This window comes from Schistocerca americana, chromosome 6 (genome assembly GCF_021461395.2).
Source record: "Schistocerca americana isolate TAMUIC-IGC-003095 chromosome 6, iqSchAmer2.1, whole genome shotgun sequence".
Lineage (NCBI taxonomy): Eukaryota > Metazoa > Arthropoda > Insecta > Orthoptera > Acrididae > Schistocerca > Schistocerca americana.
In genome coordinates this window covers 272,856,551-272,870,753 of record NC_060124.1, presented here as the reverse complement: position 1 = coordinate 272,870,753, position 14,203 = coordinate 272,856,551, and the positions used below count along the sequence as shown (strand labels likewise).

The window sequence follows — 14,203 nt, the reverse complement described above, 5'->3', positions numbered from 1 at the left end:
AATTAAAAGTCTGTGCAATTCAAAGAACAAAAACACAAACGTACCAACTGGTGAAAAGACAACGTTTCTGTACCCAGTAACAGAATGGGAAGTTTGAAATGCTATTAATAAACTAAAAAATAAAATGTCTTGTGATATTGATGGCATTCCACACAAGGTAATCAAACATAGTTCTACCAGTATAGATACTCACCTAACTGACATTATTAATACTTCTTTCAGGACAGGGGTGTTCCCATCAAAACTAAAACTCTCCATAATAAAGCCACTTCACAAAGAGGCTAGTACAGCTGACATAAATAATTATAGGCCAGTGTCATTATTGTCAAGTTTCTCTAAAGAAATTGAAAGAGTAATGTATGAAAAGCTAACCGACTACCTGAATAAAAATAAAATACTGACTAATGCTCAAAATGGGTTTAGAAAGAACAGATCCACAGAGACGGCAGTCTTTCAGTTCATGAAAATGGTCCTAAATGCCTTGGACAAGAACAAATTAAGTTGCGAGATATTCTTAGATTTATCTAAAGCGTTTGACCTAATCAGCCATGACTTATTGTTTATGAAACTAGAATTTTATGGGGTCCGGGGACTTGCCTTCAAATGGTTCAAGTCTTATCTCTCTGATAGACAATAGAAAGTACAAATATGTCATGAAGGCAAAGAATATCTTTCAGATTTCAAAAAAACTAGCTATGGAATGCCCCAGGGATCCATATTAGGCCCACTATTCATCTTGGTGTACATAAACGATTTGCCAACCATCTGACAGTTGCAGAAACGGTGATGTTCGCTGATGAAACTAGCATTTTTATAAAAGGATTCACTGATGATGATCTACAGTAGAGTGTCTCTAGGACAATAATTGAGACAAGAAAATGGTTTAGTGATAATGCTTTGATCACAAATAAGAATAAAATGGTACTGATGAATTTCAGTAATATTAAAAGTAAAGCTAGAAGAAGAGTCAGGGTGTATACGAGCCGGGACAACCGGGAATTTTTTCATCCGGGAGAAAACCGGGAATTTTTCGGAATTCTGGGAATTTTTCATTGTTTTAGCTTTCAGTTAAATTTTTGTAATTTTGACTGCAGAACTGATTCTCTAGCAAAGAATGTTATTGTATCCTGCTACTGGAGAATGATACTGCAGCAATAAAATATAAACGAGAGGGAAAAAAATAAAACTTTAGTGGCAAAAGAAATGTGCAGTTTACAACAACAAAAAACCGTGCACGCACAAGCGTCTGCAAATAGCAGATATATGTCAAAGGCCGTAGGGCGCAGACGGTAATTCTTCGTAACAATAAACTGCTTGCTATCAGCAAGACGTCACAATTGTTCACATTAGGTTCGTTTGACCAATTGCCAGCGGTCTGTTGCGCATGCGCATTTGACTCGCGTATTAAGCAGTACCTTCTCCCGCTACTTGAAGTTTGGCTGTTAGGTGTATCGGTAGTAGCAGCAAGCAGCAAACGAGAAAAATTTTTCTCGCGCGCTCTAGCTGCCAGATTCACGCTTGCACAGAGTTGTCTGAATTGTAGTGGGGAGGGGTTAACCTCCACGTGACCCGTGTTTACGATGTTTTCGCTGCTTCTCTTCGTGTACAGCTCCCACGTCAAATGAAAACAAAACGGATTTCTGTGGCCGGGAGCTATCAAGTGAATTAAAATATATTTACATAATTACGGAGGGCAAAAATATATTATTAATTTAAGTTTTCTGATTTTATTTTATTTCCAAGTTAGCAGCAGTCAAGTATTAATCGCCTTGCAGAACAGTGAAGTTATTTTTGCAAGTTTTCTAAAGAAATTTGGCTTTATTAATTTTCCGCCGAGGCAATCATTTTATTTGAAACGAAGTGTTTCATTCTACAGTATTGGCTAGTTCCAACTGGTCGCTGAATTTCAAATGCAATTTCAAGTGCACGTTATCATCTTCTGCCATATATTGCCTTATGCCATAATGAAGAACCAAAAATGAGATCGTAGAGTACTGGTACTCCAAGAAAATTTACATCCCAAAAACCGCACTGAAAAGCTTAATATCAGATGGGACCTACTTCATTCTGAATCTGGAAAAAGCCAATTTGCACTTCAAGTATGCTTTACGAAATTCCGATGCTCTTTGGAGTATCCTCTGATGCACTGTTTCTTTTCTGGTGTAATGTAGAGATTGGCAAACTGAAACATGTAACTGTTTCGAAACAAATGAAACAGTACAGTGTAATGTTTCGAAACAGTGAAACAGTTTGTGTTTTGTAATCTAATAAACCTACACATTTTATCATCTTGACTGTCTACTGTATAAGTATGTCCACATAAACACAAATGAGGTGCGAGAGCGCTAATCATATCGCAGAAAGTATGAAATTATCACTTAGGCGTCTTGGCAGTTTCGTTTTCTGCAGCAAATGCGCTGCTTTCGTGTCGTGTGACTTTCATATTTTTCAATTGGCTGAGGACAGCCATAGCTGAAGACAGAAGAGCCACCACGAACGGAACTGGAGGTGGGAGCAAACTGCAGAAACAACGGATATGCTACTGGGATTCCCACATTCCGTTAGTATGGGTAATATACCCATCCTGCTAATTTCCATGCACACAAGGGAATCATTGAGGATAATAGGCACAGTGACTATAGACTCACAAATAATTCGAATAAATAACAAAATATAACAGAAAAAATTTTGTCTTTCAAGGTGTTTCGAACCGTTACTATAAATTCACCATGCTTCCTAGTCCTTCCCGTTCACCATTACACCATCAGTGATGTGAAACAGATTTCTTGCAATTATACCTACATCAAATTTATGTGTATGTCTAATAACTGTCACTCTACGCCTTTTTTATTCGAAATGTTGTAGGCTTACTTACGTTTCTTAATATGATTGCTGTACATGAACAGAGAAGCGTATGTTATCAAAAAGTGTAATTTAACTGAATGATTTTCACATATTTATTATTTTGAATGTGAATAGTATGCGTTGTTTTATTGCTTGGTTAGTGTTTATAAAGCAGATGTTACGCCATTTCGGAATATGACGGTCAGCTAGAAACGAAGCTTTATTTTCGGATATCTTAAGCTTCATGCTATTGCTTGTCAAAAAGATTTTGACAGTCTTGAAAGTGTTTCATGAAGTGGTATGTTAAATGTGTTTCAGTACCTGTGCCGAGCCCGAATCTCGTCCGACACAGAGGGGAATGAAACATCACTGTTTCGATACAATTAATCCGTTCCAAGCACTGGTGGACTGAAACAGCCTTATTCAGAAACAATGATACAGTTTCTGTGTCTGGCTCGAGACCGAATCTGGTCCAGTTATCCGAGACAGGGGTGGAATGAAACAACACTGTTTCGAAACAGTGAACCGTAGCCGTTCCGAAACACTGAAACAGTACCACGTATCGATACACTGTATCGAAACATAGAAACAGTGGCCAAGTCTATCTGTAATGTAAGCTCAGTGCTTTATCACACGAACTTCGGGCTTCCTACACCACTGCAGTTGCACACGCACAATAATGCGTTTTCTGGCGCTCTCTGGCAACTGGTAAATCGAACCTATTTCTAACAGTCTCCGGATAGTATTGTGAACGGTAGTTAGAAAAGCGTTATTTCAAAGTAAATTTCTTTTTACGCAATATGAATTATTTTACGTGTGAGAAAGTGGGATGGATATCTAAATCACAGAGCGTTCGAAACTGCCAACAATTTGAGGACCAGCCACTTACAAGAATTTGGAACCCAGACATTTATGTCATAATTTTAAATTTACTGGCACACTTGTGTGATGTGTCTTAAAGTATAACACACGCAAAAAAAGACCAATATTACATGTGAAAGCTTAGCTTTTGTTGTAGCGTGTTTATCTTAGAGACTAACATTATATGTGAAAGCTTAGCTTTTCTTGTAGATATAAGGTACTGTGTACATTAATGTAAACCGTTAACTTTTCCTCTTGCGTGTTCGCGCAATGTAACCAGTGATCTTGCTATTGGCTGACTATAACACATGTCCTATGCTCTGAATAGCTGCTGTCATCGGCTGACGAGATCTCGTGGCTTGAGATATGACTCGGTTACAAAAGGACATCGCAACCTCGGTTTCAACGCTCCGAAAACTAACGCGCTGTGTTTGGTGCAATTCGAATTTATACTTTCGTAATACGAAAATATGTAACGTATATGTTGCTGCAAATCAAAGGTCTTTCCAAAACTTCTTTTTTAATTTTTTTTTATTAAAAGTCTCTCCAAAACTTCTTTGTTCCGTCTTTTCTTTTTTTTCCGGGAAATTCTATGCGATTGTATGAAACGTTAACCATTCAAAGGATTGATGTTTTACAGTTCCGAGGGAAAATCTACGGAAAACCCACTGTCACTTAGCACAGAAAAAGTGTATTGTCGCCCGGGAAAAAGCATATTTTTTAAACGGGATATCCGGGAATAATCGGAGAATTTTTTTTTTTCCTTGTCCCCTTATACACCCTGAGAGTAAAAGCTGAGTTATTGCACACGCTCCATACACAAAATTCCTAGGTAAATGGGTGGATGAGCACTTGAGATGAGGAAAGCATATAGAAGTTTTGAATAAAAAACTAAGTAAATGCTGCTATGTGCGAAGAATGCTTCGGGAATGTTGCAACACAGAATCATTGCTGTGTGATTATTATATTTATATGAACAGTTTGCTCAGACATGGTGTGATCTTCTGGGGAAATACAGGTATGGCAAAACAAGCTTTCAAACTTCAAAAAAGGGCTATTACATTAATGAAAGGGGTTCCCTGCAGAGCATCATGCAGGGAAATATTTAAAGAATTTAAAATAGTGAGTCATCCTATCTTATACATTTATGAATGTGTGTGATTTCTGAAAACTCACAAGGAATTGTCGCATTAAATAATCAGGTTCATAACCATGAGACAAGGAAGAGAGAGAATTTTCACAGACACACCCACAAAGGAGTGCTGTACCAAAAAAGTGTAAACTACCAGCCCAAAATACTTTTCAGTGCATTGCCTTCTACAGTAAGGAAAATTAAAGAATTTCAGAAATTCAAGGTAGATCTTAAACAATTTTTACTAACACATAGTTTTCATAACATTGAAGAATATCTGAATATGTAAAAGTAATACTATTTATATATACTGACATAAAATATTTGTATTTATTATCCAAGTTTTTGAAACAAATTAAATATAAGAAACTATATTGTAATTGACTACATCCATTCAGTGTATATTGTTAACGGATGAATAAAGAGATTGAACTGAATTGAATTGAATTGACTGAACTGGACTGTTTGACACAAAATTCACAAAATGGCATAACAAAGCATGACAATAAATTTTGCAAATGAAGGCAAAGTCATGATAATAAATGATAACTGAGGCTGAGAAAGCATTTATAAATTACAAACAGCAACTGGATCACTGTTCAAATAGCAAAAAGATTTTAGATGTTTAATTTAGAGCAGGACATTCAAGTCAAGAACATCAAAGCTAAATTGATACAATTCAAGAATCTATCAACAACAACATGTGTAGACTACATATGGGAGAATTGAGTGATGTGAAGACTTGTGTCAACTCAGTTAAATAATCTGCCAACAAAAGTTTGAAAGCAGCATGTAACAAGGTCATGTTTAACATGTGACCTGTTAGGAAGGAATGGAGTACAAAAGCTGAAAAGAAAGTACCAATTGCAGGCAATATGGCAGTGCAAATCTTGAGAACTAAACTCAACCACTTATAAGTAAATGTTAATAGTCCTACTTTCAATGACATCAGATCTGCTGAATACATGGTGTCCTGGAGGCAGAAACAAGTCACTCAGCTTATTTATACATGTTAAAATATAGCATCTTCATCTTCTGCAGTTCAGTACTTTTATCCAAATTAATATATGTTTCCCTAGGTTTATACCAGAAAGCTGGTCAAAAAGCCAGAGGATAAAATTTTTCAGTAGATACATGCAATGGGATGCAGCCCATGGGCAATAGAAGCTACCAATATGCACACAGTATACAAAAAAGAAGGAGGGCACTTTCAAGGCAAACTATTGGTTTCACAGCATTCAAGAACAATTAAGAGAAATATTTAAAAGAGGGAATTTTTGGGAAAAAGAATGCCTGAAGCAGATATTCTCCAATTTTTAAAGAGAACATTGCCTACCAAAATCCAGGACAAACTCTTATCTATTTCTGATAAAATTTGGAAGAGTTTTTTAGCCATCATTTACAGTGTTGAAATTTTCTACCAAATGGTATTTGTGGTCAATAATAAGAGTGAAATTAGAATCAAGTTTAAAACTGACTACCAGAAATAAAAATAATTTTCACATAGATTATGCATCCCTGTTTAGAGTTCACTATGGGGTTTTATATCCTGGGGCAAAAGTTACAGGTTACCAGTAGACTACAGAAAGGAGATTGGAAATCCCCAGATATTCAGAAACTAAGTAAAAGAGTATATTATTAGCAACTCCTTCTACAATTTATCACAATATTCAGGCTCAGGATTTAGATTCCTATCAACACTAGTGTCAATATTATACAGGGTTTTACCTGTTTCATTACACAGTGTTTCCCAGAAACGTTGAACAAACATCTAGGGAAGGAGTTGCACATCATAAGGATTGGGAATTGCATAGCAACCCATGGCTGCAAATGTTATCACACACCACTAGGTGGTGCTGTTCATGAGGTTACTGGAGAGGAGCACCACTAGGAGTGCTGGAGGAGAACATGAGGACTTCCTCATTTGAGCCCTAGCCAGCATGTGACGAGCATGGAACGGTATATGAATGGTAAGCTCACAGACATGCACTTAATTTATGGAATAGCTGACTGCAGTGGACAAGCTGCTAGATGCATTTATTGAGAACACTTCCCAGGCAGACATCAATCACACTACGGTTTGTTTGCACACTTGCATCAAAATTTGTGCAGGTATGGGTGATGCCACAATTGGTGTATTCCATCGTTAGGGAATAAAGTGTGTTGGATGCCATAGGGGCTAGTCCAAGCACCAGCATACATGTCATTGACTCAGATGTAAGAATGTCTTGTAGCAGCATCAAGGATGTTTTGTACACTGAGTTCTCACATATTCCTTTCATTTCCAAAGAGTGTAATTATTGCACCTTGTCGACCATCCTTTACATGTGCATTTTGCACAGTGATTTCTGCAACAAAGTGGTTGATATGCGCATTTCCCAGATAAAGTGTTGTTCACTGATAAAGGCATATTCACTAGGGATGATGTATTCAATCATTATAATAAGCAACAGAAAACTCCCATGGTGTGTGGCACCATGAAGCACATCCATTCAAAGTTAATGTGTGGGTGGATTTGGTCAGCAATTTCTTAGTTGCGCCATACCTTTTACCACCTCGCTTTACCACTACAAATTATCAGACCTTTCTGGAACAGATTCTTTCTGGCTTGCTTGAAGATGTTCCTACAAATGTGAGGTACAGCATGTGGTTCCAACATGGTGAGGAGCCAGCTGATTTTGGATTAGCTGTTCATAGGGATTTGAACAGGTCATTGCCACAGCAGTGGATTGTGCATGGTGGCCAGTTCCCTTGCCCCACACTCAACAGATTTGTCAAGCCTTGATTTCTTTCTATGGAGAGCCATGAAATCTCTCATGTACCATGATCCTGTGCAGTCTGAATGGATCTCATTGCAAGAATCATCTGCACAGCTGCTACAATCAAATAAACTACTGGTGTGTTTGAGAGCATCCGACAGTCAGTACTCTGTTGGTGTGAAGCTTGCATGGCATCTTGTAGTGCAAAACTTCAGGTTTCTGTTGTAACATTAGATCTGCATTCATGTCGTACATTGTGTGCACACATTATGTCCAATAAATGTTGCAAACGAATCACTCTCTTGTCTCCATTACAATCTTCGAACTCTGCTACCATTTACCCCTGGGTTCCTGTGCAATTCTCAATCCTTATGATGTGTCCTGCCTCCCCTAGAAGTTTGTTGCAACATTTCTGGGACACCTTGTATAAGAAGTCTGTATTTTTCTTTAAACTCAATTAAGCTACATTAACTCTTATACAAGTAAGTGGATGGATAAAAAAAATCTACTCACCAAGCGGGGGGGAGGGGGGGGGATTTGCCAGACAGGATGAAAAGAAAAGTCTTTTCTTCTCATCCATGAGGTAACTCTCCCCTGACTTTGGATTTTGGGTGACTTTTCAAAACTCTACCTCTTTTTCCTAAACCTCACGAGTTTTTTTCCTTCACTCATCTTCCTTCCCTTCAACCCTTCTGCCAGAAGAGTCACTACCTCTGAAAGCTTGCAAACTGTAATACCTTTTATATGTGTGTTCTGCTGTCACTTGGAGAGTAGATTTTTTTACCTATACAATCACTTTTATCTTCAAAAATTGATTATTTTTGTTGATATAAAATAATTCTTAGTGTGAAGTAGTAGGTAAAAACAGCAGCTGAGATTTGTAGGAGGAAGGGCACTGGATTTCTGTTTCTTTCCCCTTCCTAGTAGCTTTTTTCCTCATAAGAGTAACATGGAGGTATTTTCCATAATCATAATTGTGAGTTAATTGGATTTATGGAACATGATGTATGAATGAAGAAATGCAGGTGACAGCAGACTAAAATTAAATTTATGTAGCAAAAAGTAAAAATTATCAATAGTAATGTTAAATTTATGTATCTATGAAACTGCAGACAGCAACATATAAGTAATTAATTCAGCCAATATGATCAGCATTTTAATGATAAGATGCTCTTTGTAATATTAGTTACAAGCAGAGATTAAGGAAATAGTTATGTTAAGTACTAATATATGGATAACAATCTAAAATCTGTGTTAAACAGTTGTGTGGATGATTAGCTGTTGTGTGAGAAAATGTTCACTCTTAAAGTGTGAATACATTATGCTGAATATCACTCGATTCTGCAATTTCTTTAATCATGCTATTGTACTATTGTTGTGAGTATACATTGCCATAGTGACAGATGACCTGAAAGTACTATGGTCAGAAAATCATTAAGCACTAAACAAAGAGATAATATTACCTTCTCTTTAGTGCGATACATATTTGTGACAAGTTAAGAAAAGATTGATGTGCAAGCAGAGCACTACTAATATTTTAGACACAAACTGACACTTCTAGACTGGCTAATTGTGCCTGGAATATTTGTAATCGGTCACAATTTCTTTAGTAATTTATCAATCACAGTAATGTCATTGGTTAGTTATTTAATAGTTGCTCACAAATTTCAGTTGCGACATTTTTATGAATCACCAGGAAATGTGTATTTCCCATTTGAAGAACCATTTTAAAATGCAGTACAAAGGACAATTGTAAAAACATTAGCAGAAATACAGAGACACTGTTTAAGTGTCTCAGAAAAAAACAATAGGGACCAGTCAACAGTAGTGGTTAACTCACTGTCTCCATGCCCCCATTTGGGCAGTCACTAGACACTGACTAGATGGATAGATTGGTGGATGAATGAATGGATAAATGTTAACAAGTATGAGAAAGAATCTAGTAGTATCTAATTAAATTGCTAGCGGTAAATGTCTGGAACATGCCACATCACACAAATACATAAGGGTAACATTAAAAGGCAATATGAAACGGTATGAACATACAAAATCAGTTGTAAAACAGATGCATGAAAAACAAATTTCTTGATCAGTTCTGTGAAAATGAAGAGCACCTCTTAAGGAGATTGGTTATGTGAAACTAATGTGACCATCTTTTTAGTACTTATGTAATATTTGAGGTCCTTATGAAGTCAAAGGACTGAGAGACATTGCTAAGGTCATAATAGGTCTGTAAAGCTCATACAAACTAGTAGTGGAAATGATTAGGGAACTTGAATGGGAATTAATGGAAAAAGGTGACATTTTTGTAGTGTAGCGAGAAATACTGTGCAATGATTACGGTTTCTATCACATATCTTTCACACATATTATGTGAAAGAGATGAGAGAGGTTATGACATGTATGGAGGCACATACTTAGTCATTTTCTCTCCACTACAGTAGGGCCTGGCTATTTTCAGTTTAACATAGCCTCTACAGTACACTGTACACTGGTTTGTGGAATATATATGTGGGTACATTTGCAGAAACTGAACACAGCTTTAAATGAAACAACGTTAAGCACCACAAAGTAGAGGGCAAAGCTACAAACGTGTGGACATTGTGACATGTATTTACTGTGAAAGTAAACTTTTCTTACTCTCATATTGAAGTATCAGGGTGGCCAGTGAGGGCTAAAAGCTAATGAATATGGTTGCATGATCCACCACATTATGGCATTACGGTGTCTCCAGAATGAGATTTTCACTCTGCAGCGGAGTGTGCGCTGATATGAAACTTCCTGGCAGATTAAAACTGTGTGCCCGACCGAGACTCGAACTCGGGACCTTTGCCTTTCGCGGGCAAGTGCTCTACCAACTGAGCTACCGAAGCACGACTCACGCCCGGTACTCACAGCTTTACTTCTGCCAGTACCTCGTCTCCTACCTTCCAAACTTTACAGAAGCTCTCCTGCGAACCTTGCAGAACTAGCACTCCTGAAAGAAAGGATATTGCGGAGACATGGCTTAGCCACAGCCTGGGGGATGTTTCCAGAATGAGATTTTCACTCTGCAGCGGAGTGTGCGCTGATATGAAACTTCCTGGCAGATTAAAACTGTGTGCCCGACCGAGACTCGAACTCGGGACCTTTGCCTTTCGCGGGCAAGTGCTCTACCAACTGAGCTACCGAAGCACGACTCACGCCCGGTACTCACAGCTTTACTTCTGCCAGTACCTCGTCTCCTACCTTCCAAACTTTACAGAAGCTCTCCTCGCAGGAGTGCTTCTGTAAAGTTTGGAAGGTAGGAGACGAGGTACTGGCAGAAGTAAAGCTGTGAGTACCGGGCGTGAGTCGTGCTTCGGTAGCTCAGTTGGTAGAGCACTTGCCCGCGAAAGGCAAAGGTCCCGAGTTCGAGTCTCGGTCGGGCACACAGTTTTAATCTGCCAGGAAGTTTCATTACGGTGTCTACTGACAGACAGCAATGTGCATATGGGGTGAGGGGCACTTTTTATCTGTTGTGAATGTGCCAGTGGCCTGACCTGCAGATAGGTGTGCCTGGAGAGTGGGTACATTCTGCCCACAGTGATACGGAGTGGAGTGGCTGCACGTCGCATCAGCAGCAGCAGTGCTCTCCGCAGGCGGACGTTGCCCTCTAGCCAACCACTGCTGAATGCAGTTGCTGGCAGACGCTCACTCTGTAAAATGTGCACTATCTTACATAGTAGCTGTGCCACTGCAGTATATCTGAGGGTAAAAAATTTAGTAATAAGCTTAAAAAGTAACACTTTTGAAAAAATACTTCTTAATACACTGTCCATTAAGTTTTTAAATGCACATGTCGCCAAAACACCAGAGAATACTGTTGCACCCCGAAATGATGTATTTTCTGTAGCCAAGTAAAATTCCTAAGCTTTCCCTTGCAGTGCAAAAAGCTGATGAAGGCTGGTCAAACCATAACAGCTAGACAGAATTTCAACAAGGAGCATCCGCTGATATCACAGTTTTGTGGGTGCATCACCAAGCTAGATACTTCACATCATAGCAAGGTCAGGCAGGCGAAGGTGCCAAATTACAGACACACCAGAAAAGATGGAGCATCCTTAACTCAGATAGCCCAATTTATCCATCCTTAGGCTCCAGCTCTGTTACGAGTTTGTAACGTTATGCATATGTAGGCAAGTTATTTGACCAACTAGAATCAGTAGGAGATGAATTTGATTCTGCAGCTGAAATCTAGCTGGCAGGCCCAGGACCGACTGGCATGCTGTGACCGAGCAAGCGGAAGTGATGGCTGGGAACGGTAGAACCAGTACAGGGGATTTGGACGGCAGTTGCTTGCACAGTGTGTGCAGTAAATGCACCAGAAATGGTGGAGTGGAAGATGGTCTGAAATACAGCTACTTACAACTCTTAGAAATTCTATAATAAATCACAGATCCATAATACACTGAAGTGACAAAAGTCATTGGATACCTCCTAATATTATGTCGGACCTCCTTTTGCCTGTTGTAGCAGCAACTCAACATGATATGGACTCAAAAAGTCATTGGAAGTTTACTGCAGAAATACTGAGCCATACTGCTTCTATAGCCATCCATAATTGTGAAAGTATTGCCAGGGCAGGACTTTATGCATGAATGCACAGCTCAATTACATCCCATAAATGTTCAAGAGGATTCATGTTTGGCCATCTGGGAAGCCAAATCATTCACTCAAATTGTCCTGGATGTTCTTCAAACCAATTGTGAACAATTGTGACCCAGTGACATAGCACATCATCATCCATAAAAATTCCATAATTGTTTAGGAACATTAAGTCCACAAATGCCTGCAAATGGTCTCCAAGTAGCTGAACATAACCATAACAGACACAGGGCACTCTGAGCTGTGGGTAGCAGCAGTTACCAATAATGCACAAATCAGTAATAATAAAAAGCAAAAATGTACCAAACTCATACTAATAACAGCTACACTCAAGATCATTACTTGAATCAGTACTGAAATGTTACTGCAAGAAGTGCAGAACTAATTTTGAACATGGGTGGCTTCTGACTTAACTGACATGTAAAAACCACAAATAACGATAAATAATATAATAATTACACAGTTCATATCCCTCTGCTTATATTTGTTTTCCTTAGCAGCAACAATGAGATCGACAGGAAGTGCAAAATGGCTAAGCAGGGATGGCTAGAGGACAAATGTAAGGATGTAGAGGCTTGTCTCAATAGGGGTAAGATAGATACAGCCTACAGGAAAATTAAAGAGACCTTTGGAGACAAGAGAACCACTTGTATGAATATCAAGAGCTCAGATGGAAACCCAGTTCTAAGCAAAGAAGGGAAGGCAGAAAGGTGGAAGGAGTATATAGAGGGTTTATACAAGGGCGATGTACTTGAGGACAATATTATGGAAATGGAAGAGGATGTAGATGAAGACGAAATGGGAGATAAGATACTGCATGAAGAGTTTGACAGAGCACTGAAAGACCTGAGTTGAAACAAGGCCCCGGGAGTAGACAACATTCCATTAGAACTACTGATGGCCTTGGGAGAGCCAGTCCTGACAAAACTCTACCATCTGGTGAGCAAGATGTATGAGACAGGCGAAATACCCTCAGACTTCAAGAAGAATATAATAATTCCAATCCCAAAGAAAGCAGGTGTTGACAGATGTGAAAATTACCGAACTCAGTTTAATAAGTCACAGCTGCAAAATACTAACGCGAATTCTTTACAGACGAATGGAAAAACTGGTAGTAGCGGACCTCGGGGAAGATCGGTTTGGATTCCGTAGAAATGTTGGAACACGTGAGGCAATACTAACCTTACAACTTATCTTAGAAGAAAGATTAAGAAAAGGCAAACCTACATTTCTAGCATTTGTAGACTTAGAAAAAGCTTTTGACAATGTTAACTGGAATACTCTCTTTCAAATTCTGAAGGTGGCAGGGGTAAAATACAGGGAGCAAAAGGCTATTTACAATTTGTACAGAAACCAGATGGCAGGTATAAGAGTCGAGGGGCATGAAAGGGAAGCAGTGGTTGGGAAAGGAGTGAGACAGGGTTGTAGCCTCTCCCCGATGTTATTCAATCTGTATATTGAGCAAGCAGTAAAGGAAACGAAAGAAAAATTTGGAGTAGGTATTAAAATCCACGGAGAAGAAATAAAAACGTTGAGGTTCACCGATGACATTGTAATTGTGTCAGAGACAGCAAAGGAGTTGGAAGAGCAGTTGAACGGAATGGACAGTGTCTTGAAAGGAGGATATAAGATGAACATCAACAAAAGCAAAACGAGGATAATGGAATGTAGTCAAATTAAATCGGGTGATGCTGAGGGAATTAGGTTAGGAAATGAGACACTTAAAGTAGTAAAGGAGTTTTGCTATTTAGGGAGTAAAATAACTGATGATGGTCGAAGTAGAGAGGATATAAAATGTAGACTGGCAATGGCAAGGAAAGCGTTTCTGAAGAAGAGAAATTTGTTAACATCGAGTATAGATTTAAATGTCAGGAAGTCGTTTCTGAAAGTATTTGTATGTAGTGTAGCCATATATGGTAGTGAAACATGGACGATAACTAGTTTGGACAAGAAGAGAATAGAAGCTTTCGAAATGTGGTGC

At 38.6% G+C, this 14,203-nt stretch overlaps 1 protein-coding gene across 1 annotated transcript in view; it reads right to left on the bottom strand.

Annotated features, from left to right (window-relative positions):
* LOC124619702 (odorant receptor Or1-like) overlaps positions 1-14,203 on the bottom strand; it is a 175,698-nt gene that overhangs the window by 46,094 nt on the left and 115,401 nt on the right. The window contains exon 5 of the mRNA XM_047146259.1: positions 11,118-11,273. Within this exon, the coding sequence (XP_047002215.1) occupies positions 11,118-11,273 (156 nt within the window). The remainder of the gene's footprint in view (positions 1-11,117; positions 11,274-14,203) is intronic.